We start from the raw sequence: 16,875 nt of genomic DNA, 5'->3' as shown, positions 1-16,875 counted from the left end.
CCAAAAAACTGTAGTAATTGACCCTCCTAAGCCTACACTGTGACCACTATAGAGCTTCTGGGTCATTATTTGGAAATGTGCTTGAATGGATGGAAAGAGGGAGCATAAAGTACAGAGAATGTAACTGCAGAAATGAGATATTTGCAGTCTCATAGCACTGACAGTAAAATCCTAAGGCAGGTAACTCATTGGGGAACAGGCAGTGGGAAGCCCAGCAGTCTCTTAAATAACATTAAGTGAACATGTAAACACTCTCTCAAACTAGAGGAAAGACAAAAGGTGAAGAAAATCAACCTGACAAGCCACAAATTTCCCCACTGGTCCAAAGTCATGAAGAGGAACCACATAGAAGGTGAGAAGTAGGTCAGATTACATAAAATAATTAAAGGGGGGACAAAAAGCATCTGCAAGTATGGCAAGCAACAAAAGGTAACGCTACTAGAAAGAACATCATGAAAACATTCTAGAACACTACTGACTGGAAGACAAAGACTATCAGCAGAGCTGATACTCTGTTCAGTGAGATGGGGGGGAATAAATACAAAAAATCAACACAAGACATCAAGACCTGTGTCTGCTAGAAATAACGGCAGAAATTACATCCTCAGCTCAATACCAGCAACCAAAGGGTAAGAACTGAGTTTACAGTGGGTAGAGAAGAGGTTACAGAGTACTTTTTTTTTTAACATCACCTGTAAACTTGATCAAGCTGAAGTATGCTGGTAGATATCACAGACAGCTCATGAAAGATGGGCAAGATTGTAAAAGATAGACCAAAGGAAATATGAAAGGAAAAGAAGAACCTGGAAACTATTTTTAGTGAGCCTGACTTCACTACAGGAACAATACTGAGACAAGTCTGGAAGTCACATAGAATTTTAAAAGGAAAATAGACAGTCTAGGTTTTTAAAGCCAAATTATGTCATATCAAATTTCCTCTTACAATAGAGTGAGAGGCACTGTTAAAAACAGAGGAGTTGAAGATGGCATACAGTCAATGCTTTAAAAGGTTTTTGATACTATCTCACAGTGATTCTCATTAATGAGCTGAGGCAAGAATACTATAAAATGAATCCAAAACTTGTCAGATCATCGCAGTGCTTATTTGCAATTCAATGGTAATCTGAAAAACTGTATTATGTTACCCCAGATGAGAAGGATTTGATTCATTAATAATTTGAATGATGGGATTCAGAGTATTTTCTTCAAAACCACAGCTAGCCACAAGGTGGGAAGGCTGCAGGCACTGCCAAGGGCAGGGTCAGAACTCAGAATATTCCTGTTAAATTGGAACAGGACTCCTACTTCATTTAGCAAAAGTGGTATCTTGCACATTAAAAGTACTTGCACAGATACTTGCATGGTCTTACTAGGCCAACTTTAGAAAGTTTTCAAAGGAATTTTATGTAAAAAAAAAAAAATCACTATAACTATTAAGTTACCATAGTCAAGGATTCAGAATTATAAAATGCCATATCAAAGCTTTCTATCCACTTCATGTATTACAAGCAGGCTCTTTAACTACTTGCATGCTATTTCTGCATGAACTACTAGATTATTCATTGAACTTGATGGATGAGAAAACTCTGAAGAGTTTCTTTGCTCCTCTTACCCCTTTTGAGGGGGGGCAGGAGTGCATTTTGCTTTCTTTCTTTTGTTGTTGGTATTTTTCTTTCCTGATTCAGCCCAGGTTTCTTGGGGCTGCTTTTCCTATATTGCCTTCTCCAGTTTCTGCCCTCGCTTCCTTTCTTTTTCTTGTTGTGCACACAGGGAATAGGCACATTTTCTTAGACTGGCTTCATTCGTCATGATTTTCTGGATTACAGCTTTGTCTTCAAAATGAGAACTACTATTATCATTAAGTAATTACAGCTTTTAAGAAGAGGACAAGCCAGTTGCTGTGACTGGAACAGCAATACAGCACTTTAACAGCTCACCAAAATGTGTAAAAAGAGTAAGTTACTACATAACTTAAGACAGGCATCATCTTCCTCCTCTGATAGCTTATAGAAGGTACAATTCTGCCAAATTTAGTGATGTGTTCATGGATATCCCACATCCGATTCATAAAGGCAAAAGTCTGGTAACTCAAGAAAAACAAATCAAATGACAGCAGCAAACCATACCTAAGGGCCCTTACAAGCACTGATGAAGGCAAAGGCACAGCAGTTCCAAAACAATATGTACCAATCATCCTCACAATTAGATACACAACTCATATTGTCTCTGATCTGTTTATTTTTCCTCCCTTGATCTTAGAGAAAATAGGACTGGAGAAAGCCCTCAAGATCATCTGGTGCCTACTCGGGCACTACTTAGTTTAATAGAGTTGACATGGACTAACAAAGATGTCTTCTCCAGATGATGCAAAAACATTGCTTTCATCAGAAAACTATTACCAAGCACACTATGTACACTGAAAAATACCCAATCTGAATGACAAAATTAAATGTAGAGATGAATGCTTAGAGAAGCAGATGAAAATGATGTTAAACCTCCAATCCTAGGACTTGAAAGCTGCCAGAGCAGCTTTCATCTCCTTGAGAATACCTTTCACTTGTCTATGCACTGTCCAGTCCCCAACATCACACAGACCTGCATGGACCAAAGACTCAGAATTCATCAGGAGAGCATCTGTGTCATACTCTTACATATTTCTGGACACTGCAAAGCTTTCCAGTATCCCTGGCAAGCTATCAGACATTGTCCTGCACACCTTTTTACATCAGTCCCAGAGCACTGCAAGGAAGGAAAGGCAAAAAGCATTCTAGATACCTTCCAACATGGGTAAGAAGTCCCCAAACCCCACCTCACCTAGGAGCAGGAATATTTTTAGCGTCAAAGGTGCTTTTTAGAACTACTTAAATGCTTGGGAAGATAAGGCAGACTTTTGGCATCTATCCTCATGTAGGAGAGAGGGGTAACCCAAACCTAAGAAGTAAGATGGTTACTTGTGCTCTTCAATATCAACACTTCCTCCACTGCCCAGTACATCTGCAGTTCAGAGGTTTTCAGACTTTATCCTCAAGGTCAGAGAAGGATCCAGGGAAGGCACATAGAGTAAATGAATTCCAGTTCAAGGTACAAATGTCTCAGCATTGGTGCTCTTTCACAAAGGACAAAATTTCACCAAAGATTCATTTTTAACAAAAATTCAACACTTTAATACTGAACATCTTAAAAAAACACCACAATGCAAACTTTAACCATTGCTTTGAAGATGGGATTTTTCTTCAAAGCAAAATGAAATTATACATCCAAGAAATTATGAATAGTACCACAGAGTTACCATATAACCTTAAAAACTTAATGGAGCTCTTAATCTAGAGTAACATGACTTCATCATACTCAGCTGATGGAATATACATCCTGAACACTTCAGTACAAGTTCACATTGAAGGAATGCTCTGCCTTTAGGGCCTCTTAATTTGGCTTAAATTACTATCCTATCAAGTTAAGACTAATACAAAAATCTACATAATAGGAACCAGTGTGTGATTTTCTGTCTTATTCCAAGAGTCATATGTGTTCCCACAGAGTTTTCTCTTCGGACCACAATCTGACATCACTGCACTGTTACCAGCAAGACAACTTGTTAAGGGAAGTAGTTCTTCTCATTCCCAAAAATCTAAATCATATTTTATTAATTACTAACACTGCATCCTTTTAACAAGACATCATAAAAAAATACCACCATAAAACCAAAAAACCACAAACAAAATGGCAGTTCAAGACAAAGACTGCTTGGATCAGGCACAAGCCCCAAAGTTTCTTTATCCCAGCAGCTGTTCCAAGGTACCTTTTTTTAATTTTTGAATCTCAAAGGTTCTGACAGTGTTACCAGCCCGTGTCACTAACAGAAACAAGGAGGCAGAAATGACTAACACTTATTATTCTGCACCTCCTTATTTTTAAAGTCCCTGTGTCAGACACCTGCAGGAATGAGGTTCAGGGGAAGGAAATGATCCCTTCTCCCCTAACACTGTAGGCTTCACAAGATCATGCACCTGAGCTCCTCAGTGTTCCATAAACAAATGGTAATTATTTACTTTAGTCCTACCCTCAATGAACTAATAGGCAACAGTCAACAACATGTATTAATCCAAATAGGATGTGACAGAATATCTCAAACCAGACTCAAGTGAGTTCACCTTTGAACAACAGAACATATGTCCTATAAACCCCTTTGGATTAATCTCATAAACTCTTAATAAGCAACTTGAACAGCAGTCTTCTGTCAGAATTGGTTTTTTGGGGAAAGTTGTTCGCTCATTTTAAACAACAAAACAAGTACTTTTTGTAGTTTTAGTAGTGCCTTCATTCATCCTTCCTGAAAGAAGGAAGCTTTTACAAACAGATGATAGGAATAGAGGTAGAATTAACTTGAACACCTTTCCCTAAGCATGCTGTTTACCTCTGTATAATTCAGATTTAACAGGAGTTGCTGCAAGCATCCCTGGTGATTTTATCATTAGCTTCAGCTCATTAGGAGAGGTTCCATTTCACAAGTACATATTAACTACGTGTCAGTTAGAAAAATATGCTTAAGTTTTAGGCATTATCTGCTATAGGGATGTTGCACCTAACTACACCCCAGTGTCTTAAGTTGCCTGGACAAAACACATAAATGGCCAGAGTACCTGCATGTTGCAATGAATGAATAATCAGTGGATTTAATTAGCTGCTGTTTGCTGATGCACCTGAGACAGATATCTTTCCAAGTCTGAGTGTACAGTCAACACCTTCACAGGTACTACATGTTCAAAATCACAACGCAGAGATCACATATTCGAGTGAGAAACCAGTACAAAACAGTAGTGACATTTGTTTACACTGGATGGATTCACACCACAAAGCTGGTCAGGTTGTAGAAGCTGCAGGATACGGAGAGGTTGGGAGCTGAGTGGTAGGCACAACTCCAGAAGTGGATGATTGGGAAAAGAGACTGCTGGCATTTTCGGGGAGTAGACTGCTGGGATTAAGAAGGGGGAAAGTAAGAGATGCTGCTGCAGCTGCCTGCCGTCCTAGCAGAAGTCCTAAACTGTAGACGTTTGAATTAATGAGATCATTGCCTGGCAGGAGGATATTCAGTTGTTTCTGAATTTCTTGAAGGACCTGCAGCTGACTTTGCTGATTGAGGAGAAGCATATCCATGTTTTCCCTCATTTTCTTCACTGTAGAAAGAGAAGAGAATGCTAATGCTTGCTATGCAAAAATACTTTACATAGCAATTTAGAAGCCTTTTTATACTTACACTCTTCAAGAAAAAGATTCAAGTGATCCCCCTCATGTTTCTCTGCACCACACCTCTGCTCTTCTTTATGATGCAGAGATGTAAATTCAGAACAGTTTGCATCTAAAAGGAAGACAGTGTAAGTCAAGAGCCCACTTTATCACCAATTGCTAGGTTAGCATTTTAAATATGCTTGCACACAAGGAAAAGGCAGCTCAGTAACATACTTTCCTCTCACCTATATTTTAAACCTTAAAACTTCATTCAAGTTACATGTTAGCCCAAACTAAGACAAATCAAAACAAAGATGAGGCAGATACAGCCCCTGAAATATTACAGACTTGGGTTTTATCACAACCAAGACATCTTCCCCCGCACTTTTTTTTTTTTTTGTCTGGTGGAGTTGAGGGTACTTGGGGGGGCTGGTAAGACAGCAGAGCTGGAGCAAGGGAGCTGAATAGGATAGCTGAGGTTTAGTAAAAATGTGTTTAACTTGTAAAAATGCAAACTTCCTCTTTGAGATAATAGAGAAATTGAGTTTCTTTCCCAATCCACACACTGGAAGACCATAAAAGCAATTTTACTATGGAGTTTCAATTACAATGCTGCAGTTGCTACAGTTATTCCTGAATAAGTTTGCACATTGTTTTTGAAGCAGGTATATTATTAGACTAATCTGAAATGAACTCTTGGTCAGGGTAAAAATAATAATTTTTTTTTCCCTTATGAATTATAAACTCTTACATCTAAAAAAAAACAAACCCACAACCAACTATGAAAAGCCCACACACATAAAAAAAAAAAGCAAACACCAACACCACAATATTAGGAGATTCCCTACATATGGAACTCTGTTTTGTCGTTTCATTATAATGTTATTGTTATTATTAATTACAACTTCATTGTTATTTCCACTATTAAGATGAAAGGCTTTCCTCCTCAGAATTTCTTTTCAGGAAGAAAACCAGAATAAACCAAACAAAAACCAGAAAGATCTCACACATAAAACATGTTCTCATAGGGCCTCATATCTTTAATTGCCCTGATGGTACATGAGCTGGTGGTCATGACCCCAACAGCCAGAACAATTTCAAGTGACTAGGAAAGACCCAAGATTAAAAATTATAACATTTTTGACCAAGTATGAAGACACTCTCCTTACAAAGCTACGAGAGAGAAAAAAAAAACAAACACAATGTCATATTCTATCCAAGAGCTTCTGGTCATTAAAATAACATTGAATATTGCAAAATCCAGAAAACTTCCTCCTTTAAACAATTGTCTCACAGCACCTGCTATGCAAGACGTATTACAGGGGGATGGCCAGAACAGGCTTCCCACTGGAGACAAAAAAAAGCTGCTCATTTAATATCCATCAACAACAAAAAATAGCTACTAGAGATTACCAAGGCCTTGATTCACAGTTTAAATCAAGTTCTCCAAGCTTAGTATTTTGTTGGCTAAGCACTTCTGCAGATCTATGGCTAGACAACAGGGAATGCTATGAAGCAGGAATTAGTGGGATCCAAGAGCTATGAAGAGCATAACATCCCAGGCAAAACCCGAATTTCAACTTTGGTATTTTCAAGGCATTTCTTCAGATGACAGAAATAAGTATATAGGACAGGAACAAACAAACCAACCCCACTCATATCCTTAGCAAGGAGGCAGAAGTGTTTGGGAACAGAGAGACCACAGCATCTGATGCATCCCCTGTGAGTCTGTACAGCTTGAAACAAAACCTAACAAACATCAATTCAGTTACCTGCTGTGTGTTCACTGGGTGCCTCTCTCAAATGAATTTGCTGATGTTTGATGAAGTTGGTACACAGACGGAACCTGTTTCCACATGTAGTACATGTATAGGGCTTCTCATCTGCATGGACTTTCTGATGCTGGAAGAGAGCTGCACGTCCACCAAAGCTTTTCCTGCATGTGGTGCAGGAAAAGGCCTTCTTTTTTGCATGGGTTTTACGGTGAGTGACCAGGTTTGACTTCCTGCTAAAGGTTTTCTTGCAGTCTTTGCACTTGTGAGGCCCTTCCCCTGTATGGACTCTCTGGTGCAATACCAGGTTGGCCTTCCTGCTAAAGCTCTTCCCACATTCTTCACAGTCAAAATTTTTTTCTCTAGTGTGGGTTTGCAGGTGGTTCAGGAGCCTGGAGTTTCCCTTGAAGCCCTTCCCACATTCTGCACATTTGTAGGGTTCCTCTTCTGTGTGTGGCTCCTGGCCTTCAGTGATGGGTGTGAGGTCCTCGGAGTCTCTTTCTTGGCAAGGGCTATCATTACAGGCTGCCTTCCAGTCTGGGCTGTGGGCTTCAGGTAGCTCAGGCAGTACATCTTGCTTAGGATCTTCAGGGATGCCTCCCTCTTCCACGTAGTCACTCAAAATGCTGTCCCCTAATGGAGTAAGAGAGCAATTTGTCACTCCTTCCCCAAGACAGATAAGCTGCTCCTTGTGAAATACCTGAATTTCTCATCAACTTTGAATTTATTTTCACCAACTAGCACCAGATGCCCTTTTCCAAAGAGGAAGGGAGATTATGAAGATTTGATACAAGAAGACAAAGCGGCCCAGGACACCAGAGAGGTAAAAAGCCCTACCTCTTCCTTCCTCTCCCCATTTCCTTGCTCTGCTTCCCCTCAGAGAATAGCAAGGGAAGACTGACAAAATGAGGGGAGAGAAAGGAACCTGCTGAAACTTCTTCCCCATCACAAATACCTACTTTTAGCTATTTGTTTCTGCAGACTTGGCTCAGAAGCCTTCCGGCCTGCTGAATTAGTATTAATACTCTCTTTTACAGCTGTGCATTTTGGCAGGGAGGCTTCAACAAAAGAAGTCCCAAGGTTTGTTAGGTAAAATCAACAGGGAAGATAAGCTTCTCACTTGTCTTATCAAATATTTACTAAAAAAATTTAAACGACTCCTTTTGCAAAAGGAAAGGACATCAAGTTTTTCCCCTAATTGTCACAAGAGCAGTTGTAATTATTAGGGATATTGCGCATTCATGAATTAGAAGTCAAATGAGTTAGATTTTTATTGATTAAAAAATTAACTAATTGACAACTACTGATATCTCTTCCATATTTAGGTCTAGCAAGACACCTATTTTTCTTATAGTCGCAAGCTAAATTAATTGCATTACAAGATAGCTCACAGGTTACATTCAAAAATGGTGTTTTTTTCTTAATGCAAACTACGCATTTCACAAAGGAGTACATATGATCATCCATCCTACAGTATTGGTTAGCTTACTCAGATGACTAAATTTTATGTTTTTATCAGTTCAGCATTAACAGAATTGTGTCATCTGATGCACACTCATCCAAGCTTCATTTTTTGAAACATCTTCAGACTTACTATTAATTAAAACAGAGGACTTAGACATTAGCGCTTTTTATTTAGCATTAAAATAGTCTGTTACTCATGCTACATACACTTCCATTTAACACATCGAGTTTGATTACTTCACTTACAGAAAACCCTGCCTTTTTACAGTCAAGGTAAAAGTCATGCTGTGTGATTTCTATCCTCCTTCTGTGAAATCAAAGGATAAAATTCTTAAGTAACATGGCCTTGACTTGAGGAGACAAAATGCTATGCTCATGGTCACAACTGCCAAGATCTAAATACCAGTGATAAAAGAAAACCGCATGCACTGGGGGAGGCACGCTGATCTCGTACATCAAGGAATGATGTAGCTTTCTCTCTGTGAGAGAGAAAACTCCCTCTCACAGGAGCAGTAATTCCCTTGCTCTGCTTGCTGACTATTCCCAGAAGCCCATGAAGAGATCCCAAGTCTCGAAGAGCAAAACGGGAATGAAACAATCCTCCATTCCCATCCAGCTACTTCAAGGGAGTTATGCATTTCAGATGCAGCTGTGCAACTCCCTCAGACCTTCCTCACCCACAAAAAACCCTGAAAAGGAGAAGGGTGCTGGCTCTCCTTCACTCCAGATTAATTACACTGTCTTATATAAAACATCATTAGAAACCCACAGCAGAAAGTAACACAAAATACCCCCCTTCCCCAGCCTAGCAGGCCACACCATCCTACCACCCCAGGACAGAGCAACCAGCAAAGAAGGAATCCAGTGTCACCAGCACCACTTGGTGGAGCCTCAAGCTTCTTTCCATAATTTAAGCAGCAGAGTTCATCTCTCACCTGTATGTTCTGCCATATCAGTTTTCCCAGGCTCCTGGAGAAGAAAGAACACGGGCTTTATTGCTGGCTCTATCTAGGAGAGAAGTGAGGAGGAGACCTGGAGTATGAAGCCTTCCCCCACAGATGGGAGGAGAAGGGGGAGGGCAGCCACAGGTGCAGGGGATTTTTCAGCAATCAGGGGCTGCCTGAAAGGGCCCAACCTGCCCATGCCCACTGAACACCACTTAAAAAGAGAGATGACAGCTGGGTAGGAAGACCTGAAGATTGGTGACTTGCAACCTGGAAAGTTAGCCAAGAGACCAGAGTGAAGGGAAAGAAGAAAACAAACAAAAAAAAAGGACAGCATTATGGAACCTCAGTTTCCCTTCTAACACCAACACACCCCACCTGAGGGCTGTGAAGGCTCCTGGCACAGATCTCGCTTCCCTCAGCCTGAAGACCTCGTGCTCCTTCACACTACAGCATTAAAACACACCCTCCAGCTTCAGGTTTCCCCTTTCCCTCCTGAGCTGCTCCTCCCCTCCCCAAAAGCCTCTGATAAGCACCTCAAGCCAAGCCGCAGGCCTACTTTTTGGGACCCTGCCAGCAGCCGCTCCGACTCCGTCCCTCCGTCCCCTCGGGCTCCCAGGCGCCCTTCTGCCCCGAGGGCTGCGCCTTTGCTCCTCCCCGAGCCCCGGCTGAGAGGGAGACGGACACCGGTACCGGGCAAACGGGACGCCCTTACCCCACCCCTCCTGCCGGGGTTAAGGTAGGCGAAGATGCAGGGCGGCGGGTCCGGGCTGCTCCCCGGTTCCGACCCGGCAGTCTCTGGGCCGCCTCCCTTGGCGCTCGGCCAAGGCTGCTGATTCCCCGTGGTCAGGCAGCCGAGACACCCCGGGGAACTCTGCCCGGTCAGCGCCCGAGGGACGTGAGGTGCCCGTGACCCTGAGGGACGTGAGGTGCCCGTGACCCTGAGGGAGGGGGTAAAGGGTGCCCTGGAGGCTCTGCTGCTGCCTGCTCACCTGGCATCTCTTGGGTTTGCCCTTCAGTGTCAACACCCCCTCGAAATATGGCAGGGGCTTTTCTTTAAGGAGCCATGGTGGGAGCTGGGTGCTCTGGGGTGACTGTGGTTCTTTACCATGCACTCGGGACACTTTCAAGCTTTGGCCTCACCCAACCTCACCATGGGGGTCACTGTGAGAGGGGGGCTGGTTTTACTTATCACAGGCACAGTTCTGCTCCCCCTTCGAGGACAGACAGTGTTGTCCTCATAGAAGCACAAGCATTTCTCCATGGGCTTCCATGCCTGGTGAGGTGCAGCTTAACAAGATAAGACAAGAAGGAAGGCAAAGAGGAAAAAGGAAAAGGAAGGCAAAGGCAAAGACAAAGCCCTGCCCCATCGCAAAAGAAAACATGCAACCTCGACAGGGCCCTGAAACTCAAAAAGCTGAGAACCAACAGATGAGGTGGTCACACCTTCACAAAGAGCTTCAGGAACTAACCACCTGCAGCATGTCTCCTCAGGGCACTCCTTCACCTGTCCCCAGCAGGCAGGAGCTGTGGGTGAGGAATTGAGCAGGAACACATCACCACCTGGAGCATCACCACCACCACACCTTTCCCAGTAACTCCATTAACCGATCACAGCTCCCCAGCAGCACAAGCTTCTTCCAAAACGTGCCTGGAATGGGTGGTGTGTAACCAACTTGCATGTGCTGCAGAAGACAGGGAAAAAAAACTTCCCTGTGACTGTGCTCCTTCCTTTGCTGTGTTCTCCAGGTACTGAGATTCATCTACAGCTTTTTCCACAAGCTGACCTCTTCCACAGCTTCATTTGCCCCATAGTTGTGCTTCCCCATTATATCAAAGGGTATCCTCAGTTCTTTTTCACTGACCTTCATTTCCATACCATATGCACAAAGATCAGGAGCTCAGTGAACAAGGCAGGCTGCATCTTTCTGTTTGAAAGTGGAAACAAAATCCTCTCCACACACACATTATAACAGAATATTGTTTCCTTTTTATGGCTGCTCATTTCCAAAAGGTAGTTAAAGTTTGTCAAAGCTGATACATTTGAAAAAAGTGTTGGTTAAAGGCTTTTAGAAAAAAATTTAAAAAAACAAACCAAACCAAACTTGCTATAAAAACTCCCTTTGTAATTATACCCAAGATTTAACTATAATGGCTTATCTCAAAAAATTAAGTTAAACTTAAACTATAATTTTATTTGATTGTAACAGCCACTGGAGTTAAGTGACATATAATTCCTACTACATCTCTTTCTCCCTCATCCTTGGTGAAAAAATTAGAGAATTACCTCAGGATGTGCCAGTTCATCTTACACTCCAGGCAGAGGTTCAGAGGAAGACTGATTTTCCTGACAATCCTTCTTTCATCTGAAAGACCCTTTCCTTCCCTTACAGTTCTTTTTTATTTCTTTCTGAAAGGTGAAAACCTACTAGGGGAGATATGAAGCAGCCAGTGTTTAAGTAGAGATCATGACTGACTTGGCAGAAAATTCATTGAAGAAGTGACCTTCAATAATTATGGCTAGCAAAGAAACTTTATTTTAAATTAAAAATTTTAATATTAAACTTTTTAGAAATTTAAATAAAAATAGAGAAAAGTGAAAAAACTGTGTTGCTACTCATTATCTTCCCCAATGAAAAACAGAACTGGTTGCTCTTCTATCCCAGTAAGGCACAGCTACTTGGAATGTGCAGCTGCCCAGGATCTCAGTGGCACCTCTGTCAGGTCACCAGAGAATAACAAAAGATTTATTAGTTTGAACATCATGTACAGTCCTTTCTTTCCTAAAATGACAAAATAAATGTTATGGCCAAAGTAATTTTAGCTGTAATCTATGAGAAAAACCAGCAGGTGGAGACCTACTATTGTACTATATTTTGTATTACACAAGCTTCTAGGTGACCGTGTACAGGACCAAAACGTAACTGTACTTTGGTAATCTACAAATACAAAATGATACAAAAAATACAAATGGGTCTCCTGCCACAAACAACTTGCAATCTAGAGCAGCATTACTGCCCAAGGAAGTTGTGGAGGTCCCATCACTGGAAATGTTCAAGGTCAGGTTGGATGGGACTTGAAGCAACCTGATCTAGTGGGAGGTGTCCCTGCCTCTGGCAGCAGGGTTGGAACTAGACCATCCTTATGGTCCCTTCCATCCCATTGTATGTTTGTATGCTTTGTTGCATATTTTCACCATTTTTTCACTGGATACAGCCCGAATTTCAGCATGCCAGGGCAAAAAGGATAACCACGTTCCCAAGAACTAAGAAATTACACAAAGCATGGCTATACAAATTATGGCTATTTGAATAACTGAGGACGCCAAGCATGCTACTTAAAAACAGTTCAAAAATTGTAATGTAGGAATAATTGGAAAAGCATCAAAGGAGTTTATTATTAGGATTAAAGCGTGATTCACTACATTTATTTTATTCCATGCATTTTGGTTTTCGTAGTATACTGTAGTTGTGTTTTGGAGCTTGGCAGCCTCCCTGGTTTTGAAGATTTTCTTGTTTTTCAAGGAAGAATAACAAAGTTAATTTTGCAAATGCAAACGATTTTAATTTTGGTGATTGTAAACCACACCTTCAGGAGACAGTAATCTATCACAGGAAGCAAAGACACAGGAAAAGACTTGAAAAGCCATGATGAGTACCAGCAGAACATAAGCTCCAACAGCGATGCTGGAGTGAAATGGCTAACATAACCCACAGAAGGATTGCAAGAAACATTGCATAAAACCAAAGATATTAAAAATATTCACCTCATATTTGTCACTCAGGGCATTACTAGAGCAGCGGCAGATTAGCTACTGGGTTTAAAGCAAGAGCTACTAGAAAGAAGTTCCTTGGCCTGTATTAAGCAAGATTCTACAAGTTTCACACATAGAAAAGGCACAGATTCATACATTAATAATAACATTCACATCCACAAATGAGAGAAGTGCTTCCTCCAGGCTATGGAGTACCAGCTTCATTTCCCTGCTCTTGCATAAGCTGCATGGTGCCAGTACCACCCATATTTAAGTTTCTGCCATTAGTTGACTGGTTCACTTAGACCTTAGTCTCTGTTTCCCAGTCACACGTCTAAAATTCACATTTCCTTTCCTCCCAGGGAAAGTGTGAATATAATTATTCTAAGATTGTGAAGTGTTTTACCCTCTGCAGAGAAAGGCTCCAGGTCCATATTCCCGGAGAAGAGGAAGAACAAAGACAAGGACCAACAAAAAAATGGCCAATGTATCCAGTACAAAATGGGGGGCTTCACATTTCAAAGAGCATGGGATGATACTGACTAAAATTATGCATTTTTTTAATTCTACCTTATGGTAAGGAGAAAGTGTTCCTGCTCCTCCATGTAAAGTGCAAATTATGTGGCCAACATAATTTGGTTTTATTTGGTTTTATTTAAAGAGGAGTGATCACTAATCCACACAGACTTATAGATTAGTAGAGGTGGTAGAGGCTTCTCAACTAGGATGCCTTCTGCAGCGATAGACACAAAAGGCTATGTGCAGGTGAGCAACATCTGTATATAACCATGGAATAGCTCCATCAGTAAGCACCCAGCACTGTGGTTTCAGCAAAATAGCAGTGGTTAAGAGGTAGGTGTAAATCTAGGACTAAAGTGGAGGTAATGGCGAAGTAGTAGCAGTAACCAGCTAGTACATCTGGACAAATCGGGCCATGGCAAAATAAAGAGTGCTGAAAAGACCCCAACCCTCACCTCACTTCAGAGTCCAAAAGAAGACGAGCCATGTAAAGTTTGTGAGGAACCAACAGGGCACCTTCCCGTGCAGCCATGAGAACAGCACTGAGCAAAAGGAAACTCTCCATCAACACAAAAAAGGAAAGGAAACCAGATTGAAGACCATTGTTCTTCACAGTTTATGAGACCTGGAGACCCAGAGCTGAGTGTAGGTGATCCATCACAAACCAGTGATGGCTCATGCCCTGGGAACCACAGCAGACCACTAGAAACTGGTACACATGACACATTATGAACTGCTACAGGGCAAAACAGAGGAATACATAGAACATTTCAAAGGAGGAGTGGAAAGACCTTGGGGAGCTATTTAGAACTGTGACCCAGTCTTTCCATAAAACTTTATCTTAGTAAGAAGACAATTCAGTTTGGGAATCAGAAAACTGAACGTTGTCAACTTACCAGAGGACACAGAGCATTTCAAGTGGAAGGGAGTCTGGGAAGGGTACAGTGTGAAAGTAAAAGCAGCCAGCCAAGGTGTTAATAAATATTTTCTTTGTGGTTCTGGTTTATTTTGTTTTGGTATGGTTTTTTTTTGTTTGTTTTTTAATTAGAAATATTTTAGTGTATTGGCGTTGTTTGTTTGTGTGTTTGTTTTGCTTGGATTGGTGTTGTGGGTTTTATTTGGGGGCGGGTAAATCCTAGTGTAATTTTTCCCTGTTTAAACTATTTAAATTAAATATGAAAAGATGACCATCCATCCACTTTAAGCTCCAGATTTACAGTAACCTGTAAAAATAATTTGGCTTATGTTACATGAAAAATTAAATTCAAGCACAGTATTCCTGTTGCCAAGAAAGTCTTCTTTAAGACAAGAAACTTGGCTTAAAGAAAAAGGCAATATTAAAACCAGAAAGTGTATTTTCCCCTTCCAATATAAATAATCATTAGGTGTAAGATTTATTACCATCATCATGTCAGTTTGTTAGGCTTTGTCTAATAAATATCTCAACTTCAAATATAAAGCATTTCTTAGATCTATTAATCATATTTCACTTATAATACAAATTAAAAATTCTAGTTTTTCAACTAATCTAATTCCACAAGCATCTTCTCAAGCCTAGAATAAACAAAGGAATTCTTTAATAGAAAGTGTCATTTAACAGCTTACAAAATCATGACATTGGCAATTGATGCGAGTTAAATTAATAAATGCATGATAACCTGTAGAACTACTTGTGTGTATGTGTAGTATATTCTCACTAACAAAAAAGGATTACTCTTAGTTTAAGATTTCTGACTCTTCAACAGTGAGAATCAATCTCTCCTTTAGTAAAGACAACTTTAAAAGCATGCCCACGAAATATGATTAACATCACTCAATTCAAATTTGCTTACTCAGTGATATAAACTATGATTAAAATCCTTCTTATAAAATTATTTTGGTAGGAATTAAACTACTATAAATTATTCACAACAAACCATTCAGCTGTCATCAACAGCCTTTTATTGCTGTTATTCCAATGATGCTCACCTCTGTGAGTATTATGTTTCAAAGGTTTTAGAAAAGCACTGTTGGCCATCTTCCCAGCTTTTCCTTACCCAGTGAGCAACTGGCTTCATTTCTATTTCTTTCAGCCATGCCACTCCAAAAATATGGAATTACTTCTTCTGAGCTACAGAAAAAGCATTCCCAAATCACTACAGGTCTTTCTTCTTTTTCATACCCACTTCCTTTGTGCCCCAAACCTCTGTGTGGTTGATGTCCTGTCCCAGGATCAGCATCTTCTTTTCCATTGCCATGTAAATAGTAACATAACTGCCCTCTATATTGTACTCCTGCAGCTGGTTGAAAATTTGATCCCAGGTTCCAACTTCCCTACCTGTGATTATTTTCCAGGTATACACCCTGAATACAGGTATATATATATATAGGTATATATATATATATACAGGTATACAGCCCTCGTGAGGCCACACCTTGAGTACTGTGTCCAGTTCTGGGCCCCCCAGTTCAGGAAGGATATCGAGGTCCTGGAGCAGGTCCAAAGGAGGGCAACCAGGCTGGTGAAGGGACTCGAGCATAGACCCTACGAGGAGAGGCTGAGAGAACTGGGGTTGTTCAGCCTAAAGAAGAGGCGGCTCAGGGGAGACCTCATCGCTCTCTACAACTACCTGAAAGGAGGGTGTAGCCAGGTGGGGTTGGGCTCTTTTACCAAACGACTTTCAACAAGACAAGAGGGCATGGACTTAAGTTGTGCCAGGGGAAGTTTAGGTTAGATATTAGAAAGAATTTCTTTACGGAAAGAGTGATCCGTCATTGGAATGGGCTGCCCAGGGAAGTAGTGGATTCTCTGTCCCTGGAGATATTTAAAAAGAGACTGGATGTGGCACTCAGTGCCATGGTCTAGCAACCGCAACGGTGGTTCAAGGGTTGGACTCGATGATCTCTGAGGTCCCTTCCAACCCAGCCAATTCTATGATTCTATGATTCTATACCAGATTTCCAGCTTGTGGAGAGCAAGCTAAAGACAATTGCTACCACATTTTTCCCATTTACCACTTGCTCATCAAAACTTATTTTTCAGGATTTTAAGCTGTGCTCCCTTGTGAACCCTGTGTAAGACTTTAGCAAATGCTTTCTCCTCCTCCAGCTGTCTTCACCAGGCACTCCGTGTTATGTAGTTCAGAGATCCTGCCGTTTGGTTTTCCATCTCATTGAAAACATTTTCTTATTTACACAACTTGATTTCTCATTTGCA

The 16,875-nt window shown here is 41.0% G+C and overlaps 1 protein-coding gene across 1 annotated transcript; it reads right to left on the bottom strand.

Annotated features, from left to right (window-relative positions):
* Positions 1 to 6,990: 6,990 nt before the first annotated feature.
* LOC103538173 (zinc finger protein 133-like) lies at positions 6,991 to 11,277 on the bottom strand. The gene is made up of 4 exons (XM_030444127.1): positions 11,174 to 11,277; positions 9,966 to 10,347; positions 9,398 to 9,470; positions 6,991 to 7,631 (listed from the first exon to the last, which is right to left on the bottom strand). The coding sequence occupies exons 1-4, from the start codon at positions 11,275 to 11,277 to the stop codon at positions 6,991 to 6,993; spliced, it is 1,200 nt and encodes a 399-aa protein (XP_030299987.1).
* Positions 11,278 to 16,875: the final 5,598 nt, after the last annotated feature.

Source organism: Calypte anna, chromosome 1 (assembly GCF_003957555.1).
Source record: "Calypte anna isolate BGI_N300 chromosome 1, bCalAnn1_v1.p, whole genome shotgun sequence".
NCBI classification, from domain to species: Eukaryota; Metazoa; Chordata; class Aves; order Apodiformes; family Trochilidae; genus Calypte; species Calypte anna.
Note: the sequence above shows the minus strand (reverse complement) of the source record. Positions and strands in the feature narration are given on the sequence as shown.

Bases quoted from the DNA above. Each gene is read 5' to 3' on its own strand.
- LOC103538173 (XM_030444127.1), bottom strand. From the start codon at position 11,277: ATGAAGGTCAGTGAAAAAGAACTGAGGATACCCTTTGATATAATGGGG. The intron at 10,348-11,173 runs GTAGATGAATCT...CCCCTCCCTCAG, and splicing joins GTCAGCTTGTGGAAAAAGCT to GGTCACGGGCACCTCACGTC. The intron at 9,471-9,965 runs GTAGGCCTGCGG...CTTCTCTCCTAG, and splicing joins TGCTGGCAGGGTCCCAAAAA to ATAGAGCCAGCAATAAAGCC.